The sequence below is a fragment of the Syzygium oleosum genome, unplaced genomic scaffold (genome assembly GCF_021117445.2).
Source record: "Syzygium oleosum isolate NSW1041296 unplaced genomic scaffold, Sole_v2.1 Sole_v2.03, whole genome shotgun sequence".
Taxonomy (NCBI): Eukaryota; Viridiplantae; Streptophyta; class Magnoliopsida; order Myrtales; family Myrtaceae; genus Syzygium; species Syzygium oleosum.
The window spans coordinates 18,659,861-18,684,127 of NW_026607487.1; the positions used below are offsets into that span (position 1 = coordinate 18,659,861).

At 43.3% G+C, this 24,267-nt stretch overlaps 4 protein-coding genes and 2 non-coding genes across 6 annotated transcripts; 4 read left to right on the forward strand and 2 right to left on the reverse strand.

Annotated features, from left to right (window-relative positions):
- Positions 1 to 4,268: 4,268 nt before the first annotated feature.
- Positions 4,269 to 4,926, reverse strand: LOC115671785 (uncharacterized). The gene has a single exon (XM_056309291.1). The coding sequence runs from the start codon at positions 4,806 to 4,808 to the stop codon at positions 4,509 to 4,511; it is 300 nt and encodes a 99-aa protein (XP_056165266.1). The 5' UTR covers positions 4,809 to 4,926; the 3' UTR covers positions 4,269 to 4,508.
- Positions 4,927 to 6,466: 1,540 nt separating this feature from the next.
- Positions 6,467 to 6,547, forward strand: TRNAL-AAG (transfer RNA leucine (anticodon AAG)). Its single transcript has one exon. It is a non-coding gene; the product is annotated as a tRNA-Leu (tRNA).
- Positions 6,548 to 8,017: 1,470 nt separating this feature from the next.
- Positions 8,018 to 12,801, forward strand: LOC115671784 (uncharacterized). Its single transcript, XM_030593424.2, has 5 exons — positions 8,018 to 8,423; positions 8,845 to 8,948; positions 9,352 to 9,465; positions 11,843 to 11,926; positions 12,507 to 12,801. Exons 1-5 carry the CDS (start codon positions 8,114 to 8,116, stop codon positions 12,561 to 12,563), a joined length of 669 nt encoding a protein of 222 aa, XP_030449284.1. The 5' UTR covers positions 8,018 to 8,113; the 3' UTR covers positions 12,564 to 12,801.
- A 1,698-nt stretch (positions 12,802 to 14,499) lies between these two features.
- Positions 14,500 to 16,601, forward strand: LOC115671782 (uncharacterized). The gene is made up of 3 exons (XM_030593421.2): positions 14,500 to 15,264; positions 15,410 to 15,502; positions 15,596 to 16,601. The coding sequence occupies exons 1-3, from the start codon at positions 15,217 to 15,219 to the stop codon at positions 16,520 to 16,522; spliced, it is 1,068 nt and encodes a 355-aa protein (XP_030449281.1). The 5' UTR covers positions 14,500 to 15,216; the 3' UTR covers positions 16,523 to 16,601.
- A 597-nt stretch (positions 16,602 to 17,198) lies between these two features.
- LOC115672148 (small nucleolar RNA U3) lies at positions 17,199 to 17,415 on the reverse strand. The gene has a single exon (XR_004004697.1). It is a non-coding gene; the product is annotated as a small nucleolar RNA U3 (small nucleolar RNA).
- A 4,604-nt stretch (positions 17,416 to 22,019) lies between these two features.
- On the forward strand, positions 22,020 to 23,633 carry LOC115671946 (non-specific lipid transfer protein GPI-anchored 1). Its single transcript, XM_030593649.2, has 2 exons — positions 22,020 to 22,478; positions 23,210 to 23,633. The coding sequence occupies exons 1-2, from the start codon at positions 22,037 to 22,039 to the stop codon at positions 23,422 to 23,424; spliced, it is 657 nt and encodes a 218-aa protein (XP_030449509.1). The 5' UTR covers positions 22,020 to 22,036; the 3' UTR covers positions 23,425 to 23,633.
- The last annotated feature ends 634 nt before the right edge of the window (positions 23,634 to 24,267 follow it).

Genomic DNA, 24,267 nt, shown 5'->3' on the forward strand with positions numbered 1-24,267 from the left:
TCTGATTCCCAAAATGCATCAACATCAACAAATTCCCAAGGAAACATCGTTGAAAATGCAGACTTACCTGAAGATGGCGAGGTGATGACTGCAGTTCCAATAAAGAGCGTGCAACATCAATGGATTTTGGATTCGGGCGCTTCTTTCCATATGACACCACATAGAGACTGGTTCCATACGTATTAGTTATGTGATGGAGGTACGGTATACATGGGTAATGATAACTCATGTCAAATCATGGGGATTGGAGATGTTCGTGTTACCATGCTTGATGGCATCACGCGTACAATATCTGGTGTACGGCATGTACCAGATATGCGGAAAAGTCTACTGTCGCTGGGAAAGTTTGATGAAAATGGCTATAAAATTATTCTGGAAAAGGGACGAGCTAAGATCGTCAAAGGAGCACTTATCGTGGCGAAAGGAGAATTAATAGGCGGTTTATACAGGCTAATTGGAGAGACCATAGTCAGTGAAGCCATAGTTGCAAATGCTGTGACAGAGTCGACAACTATCTGGCACAGGCGTTTGGGACACATGAGCATGCAAGGACTGAAGGTACTTCTTGATCACGGTCTTCTTCCTGGTTTAAAGACTATTAATTTAGAATTTTGTGAAGATTGCCAGTTTGGAAAGTTTCATAGAACTCCCTTTCGTCGTTCCACAGTAAGAAGTCAGAATATTTTAGACTTGATACATTTTGACATTTGGGAGTCTCCTGATGAGTCTTTGGGTGGTGCCAAGTACTTTATTTCATTTATCGATGATTTTTCCAGAAAAGTTTGGGTTTACATCCTTAAAAGGAAAAGTGATGCTTTTGCTTCTTTCAAGAAATTTAAAGCTTTGGTAGAAAATCAGAAAGGAACAAAAATAAGGTGTTTCAGAACCGATAATGGAGGAGAATATATGCTGCAAGAGTTCTTAGATTTTGCAACGAGCATGGCATTCAAAGACATTTCACGGTCCCCAGAACTCCACAACAAAATGGAGTGGCCGAGCGTATGAATCGTACGCTAATGGATCGTACTCAAAGTATGTTGTGTCTTGGTAGTATGAAGCGAGTTTTTGAATGAAGCTGTATGTACGGCATGTTACATAGTGAATCGTTCCCCAACAACTGCTCTTAATGGACAGATTCCAGAAGAGGTATGGTCTGGAAAAACTGTTGACTATTCTTTCCTCCGTACTTTTGGTTGTGATACTTATATGTGGGTTCCTAAAGAGCAAAGGACAAAGCTTGAAGCGAGGTCCAGAAAGTGTATTTTTCTTGGCTATGCAGAAGGTGTAAAGGGGTACAGATTGTGGGATCCTACTACCCACAAAGTCGTTATCAGCCGAGATGTCGTCTTCAATGAAGATTCGTTGCAAAAAGACAAAGAAACGCCAAATGCTGACTTGTCACAAATATTTGAACTTGAATCATCAAAAGAAGTTCAAAATCAATTTGAAGAACATTTGACTGATACTGATGAAGCTAGTGGAGATGAAGCTGATAGAGAGCATACAGACAGAACTGGTAGTGAAACTCAGGGTGACCAAGGACCTCATAGGAGGACTACTAGACCTCCAGTTTGGCTAAATGATTATGTGACAACTTTCGCTTGCATAACTGAAGAGGGAGAGCCTTGTACATATCAAGAAGCTTGTGAGTCCAGTAATGCTCCTCAATGGAGGGCATCTATGGAGGAGGAAATGGAGGCTTTACACAAAAACAAAACCTGGGATCTTGTCAAGTTACCTGAAGGACGAAAGGCTATCGGTTCCAAGTGGGTCTACAAGTTGAAAAGAGACAATAACGGAAATATTGAACGATATAAATCTCGTTTAGTGGTGAAAGGTTATGCTCAGAAATCAGGTATCGATTTTAATGAAATTTTTTCTCCAGTTGTTCGTCTAACTACTATTCGTACTGTGTTGAGTGTGGCAGCTGTGCTTGACTTAGAGCTTGAGCAGTTGGATGTAAAAACAGCCTTTTTGCATGGAAATCTTGATGAAGAAATTTTTATGACTCAACCTGAAGGCTTTATTGAAGAGAACAAGAAGAGTTTGGTTTGTCGACTGAACAAATCGCTTTATGGCTTGAAGCAGGCGCCAAGATGCTGGTACAAGCGATTTGATTCTTTCATTATGAGTTTGGGGTTCAAAAGATGTGAAGCAGACCATTGTGCCTATGTTCGCAATCATGGTAATGGTGGCTTTATAATCTTGTTGTTGTATGTTGACGACATGATAGTTGTGGGTACTTCGAAAGAAGGTATTGCATACCTCAAAGCTCGTTTGGCTAGGGAATTCGATATGAAAGATCTGGGAGCCGTAAACCGAATTCTTGGGATGACCGCACTCAGAGATTGTGAAAATAGGAAGATCTGGATAACTCAAAAGAGCTATGTGGAAAAGGTTCTGCGGCGCTTCAATATGCAGAACGCCAAACCAGTTAATACCCCACTTCTTATTAGTTGTAAACTGTCTTCTGAACAGAGTCCTAGCACAGAAGCAGAGAAGACAGAGATGGCTCGAGTACCGTATGCGTCGGCAGTAGGGAGTCTTATGTTTGCCATGGTCTGCACCAGACCAGACATTGCGCAAGCAGTGGGAGCAGTCAGCAAGTACATGGCAAACCCGGGTCGAGATCATTGGACTGTGGTGAAATGGATCCTTCGGTACTTGAAGGGTACCTCTGATATGGCTATTCATTATAGTAGCCAAAATTTACAGTTGGTTGGATTTGTGGATGCAGATTTTGCAGGAGATCGTGATAGACGAAGATCTACCACTGGGTACTGTTTCTCTTTAGCTAGTGGAGCAATTAGTTGGATGTCTAAGTTACAATCTGTGGTGGCATTATCTACTACAGAGGCTGAATACATCGCAGCAACAGATGCTTGTAAAGAAGGCATTTGGTTGAAGAGATTGCTTGATGAGCTAAGAATCAAACAGAAAGTCATCACTATTCATTGTGATAGTCAGAGTGCATTACATTTGGCCGTTAATCCAATGTTTCACTCTCGTACGAAACACATTGATGTCAGGTACCATTTTATTCGTGATGTAGTGGAAGATGGAGTTATCTCTTTGCAGAAAATTCACACCAACGACAACGTATCAGATGTGCTGACGAAGCCTATTGCGAGAGAGAAGTTTTTATGGTGCAGAACTTCTCTTGGGCTTGTAGTTATCACTTGATTGGTGATGGTTGGGCAAATCGGAGCTGTGAAGCCTATTCGAGAATAGTCTTCAAGTGGGAGAATGTGACACCTAAAAAATAGGGAGTAACTGTCGATGCCACTCTTCCACTACTTTAGTGCGTACAACCACCCCTCTACTTCTGTGGGAACGTGTGAAGGACAGAGAGACAAGGAGGGAACAGTTAAGAGTTAATGTGCTTTGGGTTATTCCTCTGTTTTTTTCTCTACGTTCTGGGTGAAATAGAACTTGGGGGTCTGGATTATCTCTTGTAAGGGAATCTTGGGTGTGCAGTATCTCTGTGATTGTGAGAGTTGTACTGAGAAAAGATTTACGGTTGAGAGTGCGACCCACTGTTTGGTGTTTGTCGGGTTGAGGGGTGTGCATTGTAATTTCTCCTGTTATACAAGTGAGTTCCATGTGCTTGCACCGTGGATGTAGACAGACTTATCTGTCAAACCACGTAAATTTGTGATCTCCTCTTTATTTTGCTGCACTTGTTTTGCTTATCACTTCGTGCAACGTACGTACCGGTTACGTGAGGTGAATTAGCGCAACAAATCCGACTTATGGGCATCTCCTATGCCCACGATTCCCTCAATTAGACTCACGGCACATGATATAGAGCCACATTTACTTAACAGGTGCGCGCGATTAGATACATGTTAGGACAGTGCATGTTAGAGCTCTTGCCCGAGAAGCAGAACTGCCAGGAGCAAGACCTTATCCAGCGCAATGCAGCATCCACTGAGCCTTAACCAGGGGACTGGGAAAAGTTGGACAAATTGGACAGAACATCTTGTTTTGTCGCTGGTTCTGGAAATACTACATCAGGCCGCACCATTAACGTTTTGTTCTTTCCTTTCTTCCCTAATGAATCCCACAAGCACCGTCAGTTTGAATCACAGGAAGAGCTTCCGCGCACGTAGTTTTGCCTTTCATTCTTTAAGCACTGATGCATTCATTCAAAGGTAGAGAGCTACACAATATTGACAACATTTATCCGAAACTATGAGGAAAACAGTGGTCACTGTATGTTAGGAGCCTCTGTTTAAGAAAATCCTAGCTAGTTACTAAGATTATACCATCATCATCATCATACAAGAATCTGAATTTGCAGTATTCGCATCTGATTACATCCTAATAGCATACCCCACCTCCTTCATCCAAGTATCTTCCCAATTTATATTACATAACTTAATCCCCTAAAGGAAAGCGAGAGAGAAAAAAACGAATGTATCAGAGACGAGGGTTGCTCTGAGAACTACTATATAATGACCGGAAACATAAAAGTTACACAGAAGCCGCCCCCGCCCCCGGCCCACTTAAGACGGAGGAGCAGGAGGAGGACGCCTCACCGAGAGCTGGACCGGCAAGGGCCGGCCCGTGCCCGTCCCTCCGCAGCTGCTGCACGCCATCCGGCCGGACCCGGCGCAGGTCCGGCACCCGACGTCGCCGTCCGACCACCGGGAGCACATGCACGCGACCCGGCCCGTGCCGTTGCAGCTCGGGCACCGCGGGAACTGGCCGGCCATGGGCTTCTGGTCCATGACCGACTTGACGAGGACCGCCCCGGCCAGCACGCTCAGGCCCGTCGCCAGCTGAGTCAGCACGATCGGACCCATTTCGCCGGCGGAATTCTCCGGACGGCGGCGTTGGTGGTGGCTGGTGAGAATCGGAAGAGGAAGCACAGAGATTTTCTTTTGCCTTCTCCGGGTGGCTGCTCGGATAATAAAATAAAATTTCGGGGTCTAATTTTTTTAATATATAGGGGGGAGAAAATATAAAAGCGGTTTTTTTTTTTGGTCATATGAATTAAAAGTGGTTGCGAGATCGCACACGTATCCGTGTTTTCGCTTTGCGAAGCGCTGGACCTCTCGAGATTCTCCTCTAGATTTACAGCCGCCCGCGTTGTATTTTCGTGCGGCCCGCATGGCCAAGTGAGCTTCTTGGGCAACGGGTGGTCAAAGCGAGCGGCTCTCGTCGACGGCCAGGATCGCGTCGCGAGGAGCGCCGGCGGACGGTCCACATGGAGGTGGTGGGGGGGGGGGGGGGAGGTTTCGCTGCAATATCCTTTTCGCCTGAATGAATTTATGTTTTGTCGGGGAGGGAGCTGATGATGTCTTGATCCTGCCCATGACTTCCACGCCTTTTATTTTGGCCGGGGAAAGAGGAAAAATCAAAGCTGTGTTTTTTTTACGTCTTTTTTTTTTTTTTTATTATGAGTTTCGGTGCGGATAAGGTCACAGGATTTAGGGAGGAGGATAAAAGGATTTGGAAAGCCCGGACATGTCGGGCCTAAATCACCCGGCCACGGATGACTCGAATTTTGTAGATATTTTGCAAGGTTTTTCCCCCGCCCATAATTTCTAGGGAAAAGTTTAAGAAAAAAAAAAAAACGCACGCCCGAAACTATACTTTACTGCGACACATTTATCCTGAATTTTTGTCGCTGATACAAATAATCTCGAATTTGTACGTGCGTGACACATTTACCCTCCATCAAGGTTTCATTAATTAGTACTGTTAAAAATCTGTTTACATAAACGACGGAAGGCAAATAATACTGATATTGCGTCCACGTGATTTAAGTGAAATAAAAACGACGTCATTTTGGCTGGATAATTATTTTTTTGTATGATAAAAAAGACGTGTTGAATTTATCACCGCAGCAAATAGTTGTGCATTTTTTTGTGTACACATTTAAAATATCATGTTAAATTTATATCGTTAATAAGACGTCATTAGTATCAAAAGATTGATGAGAGGCACAACTTCAAATCGCAAAACGTCTCACTTTAAGTCCCGCTTGAACTCCATGGGACTCAGCTATTAATTAGTAGTTTGATTCTTTGGAGACATTATTTGTCAATCTCTTACTTTACTGAGTTATAGTACGCTGTAAATCTTTCTGAATTGCACGACCTCTCATTCCGAGCAATCATAAAAGTCACGATGAACACTCGGTGGATCTCCGGTCTTTCTCCGGTCAATCGTATGGATTGATCGAGTCAAAGATTGTAGGAACTAGTTGCGTCAAAATTCAGGATATCTCGAAGAAAATTAATTACTTTAAGGAGGAGATATAAGAATGCAATAGAAGCCAAAGCACAATAGACTGCACATGAAGTAGAAGACAACCTCAAAATGATCCTATTCCGACACGTCTCGGTGCCGTGGACGTATTGCAAAGGTGAAGGCCGTAAGAGTGCTGTTCCGTTACGGAAGTTGAGGAACTAATTATATCTATAAAATTATTTTTAAGGAAATTAGGAGCACCAATGTGGAGATGGCCGAGTTGGTCTAAGGCGCCAGATTAAGGTTCTGGTCCGAAAGGGCGTGGGTTCAAATCCCACTCTCCACATTATCTTCTTCTTCCTTTTTTGTGTGTGTTTTCTCTTTCCTTACAATATTAGGTCTCATTAGACAAAACCACAGCATGCATTAGTGTGCTCTTTAAAATTTTCAATTTTATCGGTTGCATCGAATAAAACATATATATAGTATGTTCAATGGTGCACTATATAACTTATTTAGCTTGATTCGTTTTGACATATCGGGATAAGTACACTGAAAATCCTAAAATTTGTCACGAACGCGCAATTGAGTTCTAAAACTTTTAAAAAGTATAATCAAGTTCCACAACTTGTTACAAAAATGCAATTGAGTCTTGAAACTATAAAAAAGTGCAATTAAATCTTATAACTTGTCAAGTCAACTTGTTAACATTTTTTGTTTATTAAGTTTGATGGAGTTAATGGAAGGACTTGATTGCACAAACTTGACAAGTTTCATGACTTGATATAGGATTCAATTGCATTTAAGTGACAAGTTTTACGATTTCCAATACATTTATCTCTTGATTTATCCTAACCAAATTGACATTTTAAATGACCCTTGGTTTATGTCGGTTCAGCAAATTCAACTTGTAAAAAATTGAATGCGCGTCTCACGTTGCCATCCTTAACGTAAGCTAGTCACCACTCATCATCTACCTTCCTTGAAGATTAAATTGTAATGAATGAATGATGTATGTAAGATCGCACGTGTCCCTTGAGAATTATCTTTCTCAAGTGACTGTAAAAATAAAGATTTTATTAGAAACGTTCTAAAGTAACTTTTTAAATTTAATATTTTGAAAATAGAAAATGAATATGTTTTTAAGTAACATGCTTATTAACAGGACCAAACTCTGGGAACAAAATTAGGTTTGAGTTTTAATTTGTATCGATGAATTTTTGTTACTTAATAAGAACTACAGAGAGGGTTAAAAAAAAAGCAAAGCAATTAGTTAAAGGTATACTTGTCGAAATGGGTCATAAACGTATTTCTTAACCAATATTTAATGACCTGAGTTGATACATGAGTTAGTTATATTCGGTAAAAGGGTCATAAATGTATTTAGAATGGTAAAACCCAAAATATTATCAGTGCTAAATGGATTCACAATTTATTTAGACTTAACCCAATCCACCTCTGTGATTCTTTTTCGTGCTTGCTCACTTTTCGCTCTCACCTTAGTTGGGCATGAGTTTTTTAAAACTGAGTTAAATATGGAGGTGTATTAACAATATGAGTCGGACCGGTACGAGTGATTATGGTTATATTGCATGGAAATGGACCAAACCGGGTGAAATCATTCAATTTGGGTTGGCCCATTTTCGACTTGAGACCCGACCCACTATGTTGACGGGTCTAGCAAAAGGGTATAATCGTCCGCGTAAATTTCGCAGCTGGCGCCCGAGCTCCGGGGTTCGAGGCGTCCCTGACCGGAAAGCCGAAGCAGAGAAAAATCTCCTCCTCCTTCCCGAAACGTTTTCAGGCCAAGAGTTCTGCACTCACGCACGCACGCACGCACGCACGGACGCTCGCCCGAAAACCCAGAAGCCAGGAAGAATCGAAGAAGAAGCCCGAGACAGAATCGCACGAGATGATGGCGTGCAGGACCGCCCTCCGCTGCGCGCTCCTGACGGAGCCGTGGAAGCCTTCGCTCGCGACGCCCGCCTCCTTCTCCCTCTCCCTCTCCCTGGCGAGCGCCGCCTCGTCGCCCCCTCCGCCACCGCGCAGGCTGGGCTGCGGCCACAGGCCTCCCTGGGCTCCGGATTCCCACGCCGCGAGGCGAGGCCGTGAGCTGAATTGCTCCACCGGTAACGGTTCCTGGTCCCCGCCCGAGAACTCGGAGGAGTACGATCAAGAAGAGCAAGGTCCGCCTCAGGAAGCCGTTCTCAAGGCCATCTCAGGTCCGTCTCTCGTCCGTTAGGGTTGTTGGGGATGGTGAGATTGCAGATTGCGTAGGAAGTTGCGGTTTAGCTTCTGGCTCCGGTTTTCGTGGGAAAGCTCGGTCTTTGATGTAATCTGTAGGAATTATTTATCTCATCGGCTTCTAGAATTTTCTGTCGTTGTAGAAGGATTGGGAATTTGGGAGTGGCACTGGCATCGATCATCAGTGTTTTCTGCTCAGCAGTCAACATTTGCATTCTCATTGTCGGGTTTCCTGATTAGAAAGACGTAGTCATGTGTAACTATGCTATATGCTAAATGGAGAACAAGAATTGGATGAGGGGCGGCATACTTGTTTAATATGCTATCATGAAAATTCAGAGGTCTACACTTTTCTGCGTGATCGTAGAATTTTCTAATAGTTGCAGCATTTACTTTCAGAGGTTTCAAAGGCGGAAGGGAGAGTAGGGCAAACAACAAATGTGGTTATTGGCGGTACAGTAAGTGATGATTCGACCAACGAATGGCTTGCTTTGGATAAGAAGGTAATGACCCTCATTTCCACCAATTTAACTGTTGAATGTAGATAGCTATGGTCTTTTTTGGCATCTTTAGTTTTCCAGAGCAGTCCATACTGCTGTGTCGGAATTAATCTATCCCAGTGAATTATAGATAATCGCATGTGAATATTGAACTATTAAATTTTTTGGCAGATTATGAACCGGTTTGAAGTATTTTTCTGATCACACACATAGGACATTAGAGGCAATTGAGTGAGGATGGTACTCTTTGTATCCGTAGCTTCTATAGAGCAAAGATTTATTCTTGACAACAACTGGGACACTGCTTGTATGGTGGAAACTGCAAATACCTAACCATAAGAAGAAGTATGATGCTATAAGAGCATGTATTCAGATATGAAGCTAATAGCAGCATCCTGCTTAACAGGTTAACACTTACCCGACAGTTAGAGGGTTTACTGCCATTGGAACTGGTGGTGATGATTTTGTGCAAGCTATGATTGTTGCTGTTGAGTCTGTCATCCAACAACCAATTCCCAAGGTACTCCTTATTTCCAAGATTTGGAATTTGCAATGAGATAACGACGTTGATGAGATAAAGTTGACACAAGCATCGGATTTTGGCAGTTCGGCTGTGAATAAGTATTTTAGTTTTCTGTACAGTTCAGTTATAGTTTCATGTAGTTTGAACTGGGGAAGTTTTTAATATCTTTATGGGATTTAGATGCATGATGCAATTTTTTGGGAGCATCTTCTTTCTGACCATTCAGATCAAGTTTTAGTTAAATTATAAGGGGATATTGGTCCTATAACTTATGCCAATTGTGCAATCAAGTCATTTAACTTTTGATCTAATCAATCCTGTCCTTTGAATTGTATGATTTGTGCAATCAAGTCTTTTCACTACAGAATACTTAATCGTGCTGACGTGGCTGCTGACATGGCGCGTTTAAACTTTTAAAGAAAGAGAAAATGGATCGAGAATTTTGAACATCAAAATAAAATTTAGGAATTTGAGGAAAAAAATCCGAGAGAGAAAGAGATTGAGGGAGGGAAGGAGGTGGCCGGTGCAGCCACCACCAGCGAAAGTCCACACCACCACCCCTGCTCAACCCCAGCAACCCCTTTCAGAGGTCACACAACCCAAGCTAGGGTATCACGTGGCCAAATCTCACGAGACCCTCACTTGAAGAACAAATTGTCTTTCAAGTTTTTGAGATTCTTGGCTGCAATGAGATTATGAGAGTCACCTGTACTTCGTAGCTTCAGAGGCCATTGAGCATATAGGAATGTAGTGAAAAATGAATACGCCGGAGAGATTTACTAATTTGAGACTCAAATATAGATTTTGGATAATATCCATGCCCCCCTCTCTCCGCTATAGCGTGTCCAAGGCGAGATTTAGCCGCGCGAAACCCTCACTTGAGTTGCGTGACCTTGTTGAGGGCTTGCCAGGGCTGAGCTGGGTTGGTGGTGCCGTCCGTCGCCAGTGTTGGCTGTCACCTCTTTCTCTTTCACAGTTTTTTTATCTCATTTTTTTTTCTGGATTTTATTTTGATTATTAACTTCTTCACCATTTTCTTTTTTTTATGTATTTGTGGTTGCCTTGTTAGCTGCCGCGTTATCATGATTAAGTATGTTAATCATTGACAAGGTTCAATTGCACAGATCATACAGATGAAAGGACTCAATTGAACAAAAAAGTTGAAGGACTTGATTGCACAATTGGCACAAGTTGTAGGACAAAAAGTGGAATTATCCCTAATAATAAAAACTGACATGGCAAAATCTTGGTAGGTGTATTGGAATAGTTTTATAAAACAAAAATAATCATGTCTACTAATGATGATGAGCGAGCTTGATGTGATTTAGCACAAGTGTTAACTCTCTTGCAATGAAGACGTTCGTCTTGTGTATGTTATTCCTCCCTCAGTTGTGTCTCTGCGAAGTAAATTAATAACTCGGTACTTGTTTGGATGTGAATATGGGTTCAACCTTTATTTATTTCTGGGGATAATCTAGCTTAAGGAAGAGAGTGACAGGATTGTGTTGCTTGGGAGTCGCATTCACAATACATTTTACTGGTCAAGTGTTTTTGGAGATATTTCAGCAATCAGTCTCAAGATAAGGTAGATTGTGAATGTCATATTAAACTTACTTGACATATAAAAGATAATTGGAATGGAAATGCACTGGTCAGATGAACTTATGATGCAGTAATCTGGTGTAGTGCAGATATGCACAAGCTATTCTGTTGCGATGATTGTGGGTTATAAAGGAAATTCAGTCTTGCAAAATGCTGTAGGGCCTGCTGCCATTATACTGACGAAGTAGGGTCCTTAAGAGCAATCTACAATTACTAAACATATCCTTCTATTCTTGCTAAGTATTCAGTGAACATATCTTAAAGAAGCATGTGTTTTTTGCCATCTTCTTGATTTATTAAAGAGCAACCTACAATTAAATAGGCTCAAAGATGAAACTAGAACTACGCTTGAAGGTCATCGGCCCATCTTTGGAGGCCAAAGTCTTTTGGCTTATAACAAACTTAATTGTCAATACAGCTGATGTTTGAGGGGCCCGGAACCCTGGGCCCCCTTCATTCGTCTCTGGTTCCATCTGTTGTTTTGGACTCCATGAGGTCAAATAGTATTTTGTTTACTTAAGTCTATATAAAGTCACGATGGCAGATCAAGCATGCTGTTGCTGTTTGTTATCAACCCCAGAATTTTGTGATTTTAATATTGCCCTTTTTAATCCAGGCCTTGGGTCTGTTGGGACGGCATTATCGATGTAACTTTGAACTCTGTTTGGTCATTGATTGATCGTTCATTTTCAAGCATTATGTAATTTATCTTCCCAAGAAATGATAACTCAATATGATAAACTAAATCTTCTCTAATTGTGCTCTGCAACAGGGCCGTGTGAGGCAAAAGTCTTCATCAAGGGGCAAATATGTGTCTGTAAATATAGGACCTATTCATGTTGTTTCAAGCGAGCAGGTCTCTCTCTCTCTCTCTCTCTCTCTCTCTCTCTCTCTCTCTCTCTCTGTGTTTGGGGGAAACTTTTTCTAAGTGAAATTAGATTAGGCATGGATGTTTGAGTAGGATCCCATACAAGGTGCGCAGCCTCAATTATGCAAAACAGGCAGCATTATACCGCTATCATACTGCGGCCGTTACTAAAGTTTAGTGTGTTAAGAACAGTGAATCCATATTGCAATTTTATGGATTGAAAAAAGAGGTCCATTAGTTAAGTGGGTGAGTCATGCGTATGTAACAAGCATTCTATTCAGGTCAAATAGCACAGTGTCTTCGAGAGGATGTGATCGCCAATTCACCATTGGTAATTGAAACCTCAGCAAATTTGAGGGCTTTTACAAACTTAGATGAAGCTTAACGGCTATCTTTAGAGCACAGTTGGTCACAACTTTGCCTAGGCATATATGATTGCCTTGCCTTAGACTAGAAGAGACCTTATGTTTGTTTGGTGTTCGGAGAATGCTGGGTTTAGTCTAGTGTAATATAGCGATTGAATGCCAGTGACACAATGATTGAACATGAAGTTTTGATGGCTTCGCAGGTTCAAGCAGTATATAATGCAATGAGAAGAGATGAGCGGATGAAGTACTTTTTGTAGTCTCCAAGTGTATAGTGCTTTTATGCTTTCAGGCTGAGTGTAGATTTTTAATCCTTGATTTTCGTACCAAGTCTATTTAATTGGTCCATTTTTGCTCTATCATCTTGTGATGATATTTCAGATTGATTCAGACTAGGCCAATTGCATGTAACCTCAGTTTATTTGGAAGGACTATTTCGTCCCTTACATGACTGCATACTATTGGAGAGACTGTCGTCAGCGTCTGCCATGTTTTTTATCGGCTTCTTTGTTGCTGTTATCGCAGAATCCCTGTTGGGTATAACCATATCGGTTTGGAGTTACTGATGATGTGAATTTGAGTGAATTTGAGTTTACTAATTTCAGCATGAATGGTAACTGATGACGTGAATTTGAGTTTACTAATTTCGGCTTGAATGGTCGACACTAGAAGCATCTAAAGAAAGAGTGTGGTTTGTGAGAGAATTTCCAAAACTTACACACGCAACTATTCTGACGACATCATCAACTTGATAAATTATTGCCCTGCATAAAAATGGGGCAGGTTTTAGTTTCTCTGCGCCGTGATGTTGGAATGCGAAGTAGCACTTTTGCAGGAAGTAGGGTTGAACAGTTCATAATTGAGTTCATATTTAGCTATCAGAATTCGTTTTCCTTGATACCTCCTGATCTCCAACTTATGCTGACATTGTTAGCATGTGGCCGTGTCTTTGGCTGGCGTGGTGAAATCAAGTTGTTGAGGAAATCGAGGTTGGTGATAATTTCTAACCCTGATTACCCATTTCCTCCTCCTCAATAGAAGGAAGGTTTGGTCGCTTTGCATGCCGTCGCAGTTTGGTAGCATTAGTCACCGTTGGTTAACCTTCTACAGACCCGAAGGCACGAGATTACTACTTACTTCACCAAAAAGAGAGTGCGTGAATATGCTTCTTCTGTTTTCTTGATCGAACTAGAGAAAATTTATTGTCAATCTTCATGAGAAATCAAATTAAATATGGTAATGAAGTTGTGCTGGGGTTTAGTAGTTGGAGAAAATGCTGCACAGATGCCTTGGCAATAAAGGTCCAAGCATTAAGAAACCATATCCGTCGTTGTTGATCGTCGGCACCTTTGACCGAATTTTGTAAAAGACCAGTCCTGATGTACCATCAGTGACGCAGACCAACCACTTTCCACTGCGGGCTGATTGGGACGGCCGGGCCAATGTCCAGAATTGCCTCCACCAGCACACCACCCTTTTAGGCTTCAGTCTCAATGTATCTCCAATCACGCCGCGAGATTGAATTTTGTAATCCCAATATGCAGTGGCTGCTCGCCGGGCTCTCAATCTTCACTGTCAAGGAAGTCAAAGATGAGGTTCCTAATTACTTCAGGTGGATGTTGGGTGCTGGGTGAGAGTTGCTGTACATATTGGTACCGAAAGGTGAATGATCCCTAGTGCAAAACTTACGTGAAACTGCGTACGTGAGGCTAACTTTAAAGTGGTTTTACTACTTATCGAGCCCCTGATATCTTGGTTGTTCGGTTGCTCTGTTTCGTCAATAGTCCGAGACTGTTCCTGCTTTGACCTCAAATTTTACATCCTAGTAGTAGTAATTTGGACTCTAGTTGTGGTTTTGTCAGTCAACCGTCCGGTCGTGTGGAATCTTGAGCAAGAAAAGTTAACTTCTCGTCGAGTTTTACTGTTTAACCAATCGTTCCTCACTGTCAAATACCACCGGGCCATGGAACAGAGTTAAAGTAGCTGTTGGCTTGGCCACAAGCAATAAAGATCACATCTTTGTACGGGAACCTGGTGTTGCCTGCATTAGGATATGATTTTCGGAGAGTGGTAATTGAGGCATGAATTTTAACAATAAGCTCCTCCAATTAATATAATATACGGTCCAATGGGTCGCGGATCGTCCCTTCAAGATTGGCCCTTCTCGAGTCCAAAAAGATTCCAATTTTACTTTTCTTGCAGAATGGGTGCCTCGCGAATGGGCCCTCCAAACATTTCTCGACGTCCTAAATTGTTCAAGCAGTCGCCGTCGTTCTTTAAGAGGACCACATGCATTCTTTAATCATATGCAATTAGATGTTAAATAGTCGCAATTTGTACATTTCGTAGCCGCTGACTTTGGACCAACAGAACTCCCTTGATTGAGACCTTCATGACGACTATATCTCTAGAAGCGAGCAGAAGTAAAAACAGCAGAAGTAAGAAAGTAGAAACGTTCCCGAAGCAAGCAAAGCTTTGGTCACAGATTTGACTGCCAGCGGATTTGACATTGTGAATTCGCTCAGGGACTCGACAACCGTGGATCCCAGAACGATTACACACAGTCATTATCTCAGTCGTTTGTGAACTTTAAATCTCCGAGCTATGTGGGGAAAGAAACATGGAGAGAAGAAGGGATTGAATGTTAGAATTGACGTACAATCAGATTGGCTCAGTACTCTGTTCAATCTTCCTTGATGTGGGACATAACTTTCGTCACCGTCGGCGCTATTCTCCTTGTCACTTCTCTTGTTTATGCTTTTATAAGTGCATCACCAATCGCAATAATCACTTTCCATTACCACCTTCCACTTCGACTTCCAGATTCATACCATTTAGACTTGGCATCTTTCCTTTCGCACGCCACTCTCTCTCCTTTTCTTTTCTTTTCCCCTTGACAAAGCTAGGAGAATCATGGGAAGAAACAGTGAAGAAAGCGTTGTTCTTAATGGAGATTTGAAGGTAACCCATCTCTCTCTCTCGCACTCTCTCTCACTCTCTCCCATCATCAAAACTCCTGTCTGTCATCTTTTTGGTAGATTTCTTGATTGTTTCATGAACATACTCGAAAAGGGGTTTGATAAAACTTTCTTGTGCTCTTAATCAGGTCATTGTAGATGGTGATGGTGAGCTCGAGGCATCGCCAACAAGGCCGTCGAGTCAAAGCAGCAGTAGCAGACCGACTAGCATGGTCATCAAGGCAAGCTTTTCTTAATCCATTCCTTCGCCATCTTGACCGAAACCAATCTCTGTCTCCTAATTTCTTGTTTTCCATTTTCATGGCGATCAACAGAAAGTAAACAGTGTGATTCCAGCTCACCTGGTCGCGGAAGCCATATCCACGCTGCGCGGGCTCGACCTGAGATGGTCAGGCCCCATCACCCCGAGCGAAATGCAATACGTCGAACAGTACATCCTCACCAAATATCCCCAGTACTCGAACGGCCTCGTCGAGCCTCACGCCCTCGACGTGGACAGTCTCTCCGCCGCCGACGACCCCGACGCCGTCGCGGCCTCCGACGACAAGCGCAAGTCGCCGAGAAGGGATTCCTCCTCTGCTTCGCCCTCCTTCAGTCGCAGCTTCTCCGATCTCGACCGGACCCAGCTCGAGCCGTCCAGGCTCCTCGACATCCTCACGAAGAAATCGTCGCCGCAGGCGAACTTCATCTCCATCCCCGAGATCCAAGCACGGAACCGAGCGCTCAGGCACTGCGGGCTGACGGAGGAAGATTACCTCGTCCTGTTCGCGCCGAGCTACAGGGACGCGATGGTGATGATCGGGGAGAGCTATCCCTTCGCCCGGGGGAGCTACTACCTGACCATCGTCGGCGAGGAGGACGACCCGATCAGGGACTTCGCGGCGGCGAAGGAGGCGAAGGCGGTGCCGGCGCCGGCGACGTGGCTGGACCTCCGGATCAGGGGGTCGCAGCTGAGCCAGTACTTCAGGAAGAAGTGCAAGCACGTGCCGAAGGGGCTGTTCGCGTACCCGGCGGCGGTGGACGGGACGAGGTACTCGATGCACTGGATATCGGAGGCCCACCGGAACTCGTGGCACGTGCTGCTGGACGCGGCGGCGATGGTGTTCGCCGACGACCACCACCTGGCGCTGGCGCTCCACCGGCCGGACTTCGTGGTGTGCACGCTCGAGAGCGTGCACGTGCAGCCGTCGAGGATCACGTGCCTGCTGGTGAGGAAGAGGTCGTTCGAGACTTCGCTGTGAATTAATTTGACTGCTGGTGAAAGTAAACGAGGGACAAACATATTGTCTTTTTTTTTTCCCCAAAAACAAATTATATAAATATCCGAAGAACTTGATTTTTATATTTTGTATTTGATGTATTAATGAAGTAAAGATCCGGAGCTTCATAATTTTCGCCGCATCTCTCAAATATCTATTCGGACCATAAACAATTTTGTGGACAATACTCAACATAGTTACCACGAAAATTACAATTTTTAAAATCAATACTGTAATTAAGCAAAGCTTCTTTCGTACGCCCAATTTCCAATTTCTAATCAACAAGAAACTTTCATCCAAAATTTAATGATCGATATTCTTAGTCTAGGGGAAAGTCCATCTTGTTGTGATAAAATAAACAAGAACAAATAAGTTTTAGCTAACATAATAAAAATACCAATTGCCGTTGCACTACTACCTACTCTAATTATTTCAAATAGCTAAGAAACAAATATGTAAGGAATAGAGATGTTCCAACCCCTGAGTTATAAATTACAAAGAAACTAATAGATTTAGATAAGAAGCAACGTAAAATAACCCAAATTCGATACCAAAATATTCAATTTGATAACTTGACGAAAAATCCTATAAGTTGACTCGACAAATTCTACGTGACCATCTCAAAAAAAAAAACACACACGAAAAAGAAAAAGTTCAGAGTCTGTCAGACAGCTGCGTGACCATCTCAGGCAATTTGCATCGCCTGGGAACGATCCTCTACAGCACGGGCAGGTCCAGGGAACCCACCAGAGCTGTTAATCACGCTCTGATCACACAGCCACAGTTCATCCACCAGACTTTGGTTCCTGTCTCCTTAGGTATCAAGGACACAGAGGTACGAGCCTATAGAACAGATCCTGTTCAAGTAAGGTCGTGCTCAGTCTTCGCTTCCTCGCTCCTTAAGAACCGTTCCACTTGTCAGTTCTAGCTCGATGTGGGATATCTTTTCTTCCGCCAAATCAGTGCACACGCCTACATAGTCGAACCAGCCCATGGGCCTAGTTTGTCTTCGCTCGCGCTTCTTGACACGGGCCTCGCACAAGATTTTACTGGTATTGCTCCGGCAAGTGGACGGACGACGCACAGATTTAACTTAATCCTTCCTACATATCTCTTTGATGCGACCGTCGGTCTCAACGCTCATGTCCTAAGATCTCTTCTGCGAATGCACTTCTCATCGTTCAGAAGTCAGTCATGTTGGGAAAAAATGTACAACGTTAATTGGAATGAACAATTTACTTAAAGTAATTGTTTGATGCCGACATTAGCCCGGACCTGAGAAGTCAGTATCGTCTGTTACGTTTTGTAGGTTAAATTAAATTCTTAATGAAGCATATTACAAAGTGTTATTAGTAACAAAAACACATTCTAGATACTTCGCCTATATTAGCTTAGAAGTGGTGCTGCTTCTTACAAAAGTTAGAATTGTTCTCTAGAGAGCTCATGAAATAGGTACAAACATAATACCATAATAGTGCCGAGTAAATTAGAACTTCTCGCTGAAACAAGAGGTTGATATATGTGCGGTATATTCGATTATATTATTAGAGTGGCAAGTTTAAAGCATAGCTACTTGAAACTTTTATAGAATTTTGAGGTACTTGCACTAAATAAAGGTTTAACTCGAAAGAGACCTTTATGTATGTATATTAGTCTTGTGGAAATTTTGGCCGTATATTTTTAATGTTTTATTTCAATTTTGTTTTACAAACAAAGTGGGAGATTGTTACCTTACCAAAAAAAAAAAAACACAGAGTGGGGGATTGTTGATAGTTTGATCGTAAAACAAACAACGAGATGCCCTGTCCCACATCGAAAGGATGTGAGTGCGCATGTAGACGAGATTTGACACTAATCAACGATTATTATTTTTATTTATTAAATTTCCAATTTATTATTATAATATAACTCTTTTGTCCTGTTGAAACAGTATGACTGTTCGCAATAGAGTGACGGTTATTTTTTAATAATTTAATTTCGAATTTTGATTTTCTGCCTAACTTTAATTAGGCTCTCTTACAATCTTTGGAAGGTTGTGTCTTTTCGGACATAACTTCCTCATATTTGAAAGGTTGTGTTTATTCAATACATATAACTTCTTCAACATTTTTGTTCATTATAAAAACAACCATTTTCCATTTCTTCCAAAAAATATACAGACACATTTTCTGATTGTTTCCCTTGAGAGACCCTAGAGAAATACTATAATTGCTATTTGGTATTCTCATTGAAACTTTATTGTATCACGGGGGATTTTGGTCGATAACCATTAGCAACGTTATGGGGTAAATAATTCTTTAAAGAAAGTGATATAATGCCTCAAAGTTTTACTTCATTGTTTTTCCCGATTCATGTTGATATTTTCCCAACAAGTCATTCATGCGACAATAGAGCATTGGGTCGTGGATGGTTTGTCCCCGTGTTCGAAAGTTCTGCCAAGATTGTTTCGAACTGCTAGTGGGTAAATAAGTTGGATGTCTCGAAAAATCGTCTACTTATAAATTGAGTTAAGGCCATGTTGCAAATTGCCCTTCTGCCGAGTGAGATTTCACGTTCGAGCCTCAGAAAACGCGAGAAGTTTCCGGGGTCTTTATGAAGATCAGGACACGATTTCCATCAGCGGGGATGGTCTGCTATCGGGACCAAGAAAGCAACGACGACGAACGAGGTATGAAGGGGTCGTACTGCCGTTGGCGCTCAGAGGTACCGTCGCTATTATGTCCTTCTCCCCAGCTGCGCCTGTGACTTTGGTGGGCGCTGGGTAGTAAATTCGGTGTACGAGTCGGGATTCCCAAAGTAAAGCTTTCATTGCACTGGGGTCCAGCCATCCAAGCTGTCATTGCTCTGCGACACATGGTTTTTGGTCATCACGGGTGGTGTGGTCCAGCCATCCAAGCTCAACTCTTCGCAAATTCGCTAGGGGGACTCTGGTAGCAAATCTCGAGTTAAAAGGTAGGTGAGAGAATGATGGTCGCTGCACGCTTAATTTTTCTCATTAGTAGGGATGATCGATTTCTTGATGATCAGGTTTTACCTAGGAATCGGGAACCGAACCAAAAATGCCGGTTCCCGGCTCTTGGAATCGAAAAATGGTACACTTCCCGGGCGAGCCAATAGAATTGGTCGCAACAGACGAAATCAAGCTTGAAGACGATCAATTAAGCCTCACTCAAGCTCCACCAAACTCAACACAATCAACGAGCTAAAACCCAACCAATCATACACACGAAACTCTCCCGCAAGAGAGCCAAAAAAAAGTGAAAGAAGAAGCATATCTCACGAAGGGTCAACGTTCGGCAACAAAAAGAGGGACCGACTTACTTTTCAGATTTTTACATGCATTTCATTTAGGCAATTTAACGAACACAGACATGATTAGATCGAAATCAAGATCTAGGCGCAACATCGAAAATGGAATATGAAGAACGGCAAGAAAAAAAAAATAGAGCGTTGGATATTTACCTTGATGAGATGCGATTGCAATCACGATTGGCCAAAAATAGAGCAGGGAAGAGATGCCAAACTCGAGACGGCGAAATGGAGGTGTCGAGCGAGAGGAATGTGAGCGACTTAGGCGAGACGGGGGCGTCTAAGAGTCAAGTGAGCGTAGGTGTTAAGCAAGAGGGAAGCGAGCAATGCAGGCGAGAGGGTGGCGTCCATCGTCTAAGAGTTGAGTGATCATGAATTAGGGCGAGAGAGTGATTGAGAGTTCGTGAATTAGGGCGAACGACTCGGGTTTATGGCTGGAGGGTTTATGAAGGATTATGGCCTTTTAGTTTTTACAGATTTGTAAGAAATAAAAAAAAATCGGTTTAATCCGGTTGAGCGGTTCCACCTATCAAATCAAGAATCGAACCGAAAATCAGTGATTCCAATTTTTTGGAAGTGAGAATTGGGCTGGTGCCCCTGGGACCGCCTCGATCCAGGTAGTTCCTTTTGCTCACCCCCACTCGATACTATAACTCGACAAAAGAAATTATTTATTGGGCTTTTTATCCCTTGGGCATTAAGCTACGACTCGCTCATATAGAAACAGAAAGGTTTTCCGCTGGCAGGAGGGATGGGATCTCGTTATCTTTATTTTAGTTTTGTCTGCTCTGAAGGGGGGAAACGCATCAATTTAAAAGACTAAATTGTTATCACATGACAAAGTAACGGTAGAAAACCAGGACCAACGCTGAAAAAGATACGAAATTCGGAAGACTAAAACATGGAATTTGGCGAAATCGAATGGGAAGATGTTCCAATAATCCATCGTGCAAACACCCGTCGCAAAGCGAAATTTCAATCCTCGGAACACGGATTACAGGGTTCGCAAGAAAATCAGGACACATTAGAGGCGTCACATATTCGCCCATTCGATTACTCAAACATGTCTTAAGGACATTAGGCAACGAAGTTCTTTTCGATTTTGGAGAACAGTTGTCCGATGCGCATGTGTTATGTCAGAGACAGCGAGCGAGCGAGCGAGCAGCGACGTTGGCGAGAAGTACGAGGAGGCTCCAGACCTGTGTGCAGATGGGCAAGACTAGACTACGGCTCGACGCTCATTTAAAAGCGTCGCTGCTCTTCCATTACTCCTCCCGGCGACCTGCGCGCCTGCACAGGCACGACCGACCACATCGAACGACCAAACCCCATTGGCACTAAATAGCGCCCCAACTGCCCATCTTAAAGGCTTCACTTAATACCCTCCCGACTCCACAATTAGACTCCGCCCGAGTGCCCTTGTCTTTATCATTTTGGTCAAACTGTAATGTCCGATCCGAATTATCAACTATCTGCGGCCGATGAACAAAAGATTGGCAACCATCTAATCCTGATCTAATTCGCAGCCAGCTCGTTCAAACTGCGCTGAGTTTGATTATGCAGTCGCCGTTAAGTTTGAAACTCTCGGGAATGGTCGGGACAAGCAGGCGAAAATGGCTTCGGCGCTCTCTCTTGATATGGCGGGAACGTTCCGGGTGCATATTGAACAAGAACGGTTTTACAACCTTGTGGGCTTACGAGGGTTAGGTGAAAGAGTCAAGTCGAGTTATTTATGGCGTGTATAGCATGTGTTTTTTCCGGCGTTGGTCAAATGTCGCACTCATTATATGCGAAGTTACCTTAGATAGATGTCGCACATGCTATCGAATCCGAAAACAGTCGGTTCGAGTTGCCCGGCATAGCCTCGAGATAAAACCGCATCTAGCAAAAGCTTTTGCCTAAGCGGAACTCCACGAGATTACATGCAGATTGCGGACCAAGGAACCACTTCCTCTGCACGTGAAAATGTTGCTACAAAACAGACGAGACGACAATATACATGAAGGCGTCGTGCCTTGTCATCTCTCTACTCTCATCCGCAGCCGTCGGATCATCGCGTGGGCCCCACACACCGATCGGGCGGCCCCAGTTCGATTCCCCAGCTTCAACAAACTCTCATTAATGCCCCCCCACATCATCCCCTTCCCTACCGCACTGTGACGAAGCATTCTTTATCGCTCGCGTCGCATGCACACGCTCTTTCTCGCTCTCTCGCGCTCGCCATCTTCGATCCCCCCGCCCCCCCCCAGTTTCTTCCTGCGCAGCGCCATGAGACCCGGCTTCTTCCTGCTGCTCGGCGTCGCGCTCGCGTGCTCGGCCTCGCTCACGCCGGGGGCGGCGGCGGCGGCTGCGGAGGCGTCGCCGGTGGCGCAGCACTGCGTGGGGGACTTCGACAAGGTGACGTCGTGCCTGGACTTCGTGCAGGGGAAGGGGGCGGCGCCGTCGAAGCAGTGCTGCGCGTCGGTGGGGGAGATAAGGGAGAGCGACCCGGCGTGCCTCTGCTTCTTCATCGAGCAGATCCACAACGGGAGCAGCCCGATGATCAAGAGCATGAACATCCAGGAGTCCCTCCTCCTCCAGCTCCCCTCCGCCTGCGACCTCAAGAACTCCAGCATCAGCGACTGCCCCAGTAAACCCAATCTCTCTCTCTCTCTCTCTCTCTCTCTCTCTCTCTCTCTCGTGACTGGTTTTGCGTGATTACCATTTGCCCTCGAAGGCTCGAAGTTCAATGAGCATGCGGCGGTCGGACGTAACAGATACTGAAATTTCATTAAAATCCTAGGAAAGAGAAGAGTCTGTCGTTTCACTTGAAATATCTTAAATCATATATTTTTGAGATACTTTTGCCTTGTCTCTTGGCATCTTTTTTACTTCCTTAAAAAAATGAAAGAAAGAGAATTATTGCTCGAGAGGTTGAAGCTTATTGCGGAAAATGATGACACAGGCATAAGGTGCCTAGTTAAAGATCGATAACATTTTCTCGAGTTAGGTTAGCTCGAGGGGGCGACGCCAGAGATGTCGCGACTCTGTATACCGAAATTTGTTTATCGAATGATTTGGTGATTTCGCGTTGCTTATTTAGTTTGGTGAAATTCATGCGCAGAATGATTGTACGTGAATATGCGTACTTGGTATTTGTATTAGTGAAATAGATTGTAGTCGAGTCGTGCCGAGAAAATGTCAAAGTGCGGAAGCCACGGGATTTTAAAATGTAATCACTAAGTTTGTCCAAGCGCTGTCGTTTTATGAAGAAACATTCGATGTGTTTTGATGAATAGGCGAGTTTGGAAGATGTGTCCCGACGACGATTATGATCAAATACGTGCTATTAACTCTGGAATTCCATGTTCACATCTGCAGAGCTTCTGGGCATACCTCCATCGTCTCCGGACTACGCGATATTCACCAACGCCTCTTCGTCGACGGCCGCCCCGGTGACCGCGGGAACAGGAATGCCGTCGTTGCCCCAAAAAGCCAATGACACCTCGAGCGGAGTCGTGCACAGGTGCATGAGCGCCATGGCGATTCTCGCGACCGTCCTTTTCGCCTTGTTTGCCCGTTGGTTCGAGGTTTGAGCGGTCGGCGATGTGGTGAAGGTTCATCGATCGCGGCCTAGTTACAATTTGTAGTGAAGTTTGGGATTCCTCGTCCTCGCTCTTCTGTAGAGTTGGGACAATCTCTTCTCGTTAATTTGTACTTGGTTTAAACATGCTTTTCCTTTCTGAGTTTGGTGTTATTGACCTTGTTCTGTTTTGGTAAAGGCAATTCCTGTCCTATTCCTATATGCTAATGTGGACTTCAGTTGGGTAAAATTAGCCACGAAAATGATTTGTGAACCAAAATAATTTGTTAAATTCGGGTCGTGAAATTATTTTGGGTGGTTTACATTCTATTCCCCGAAAAAAAAAAAGGGTACAATTCATCTTGAAATATTTTTAGAGGAAATTACAAAACATGATCCATATATTATCGCCATTTTTTTAGGTTTGATTCTCATAATTTGTGCAGCGACAGATTTGATTTGATCCCCAAACTAATATTCGTTCGGATTTCAAGACAAATTTTCATGTTCTGATCGAAAAATATGACCAAGGACCGGAGACGATGTGGACTAAACAAATCAATAATTGAGGAAACATACAAAAATGGTATATGTACTATTTGTCCTCGTTCAACTTCAATCCCCATGCTTTGTTTTTTTGACATTATTGGTCGCCAAGGTATTCTTTAATCCTGATATTGGATGGATTTAGTAATTTTCGGTCCATATGCAAATAAAGATCGTGTCAAAAGTTTAAAATAATTTACACACATTACAAAAACTAAAGAGATAACGGCACAACTGTATAATATGGCTCTTGAACTTTTTAATTTGTTCAATGCGGCATTTGAACTTTACCCTAATGTGCAATTGTATT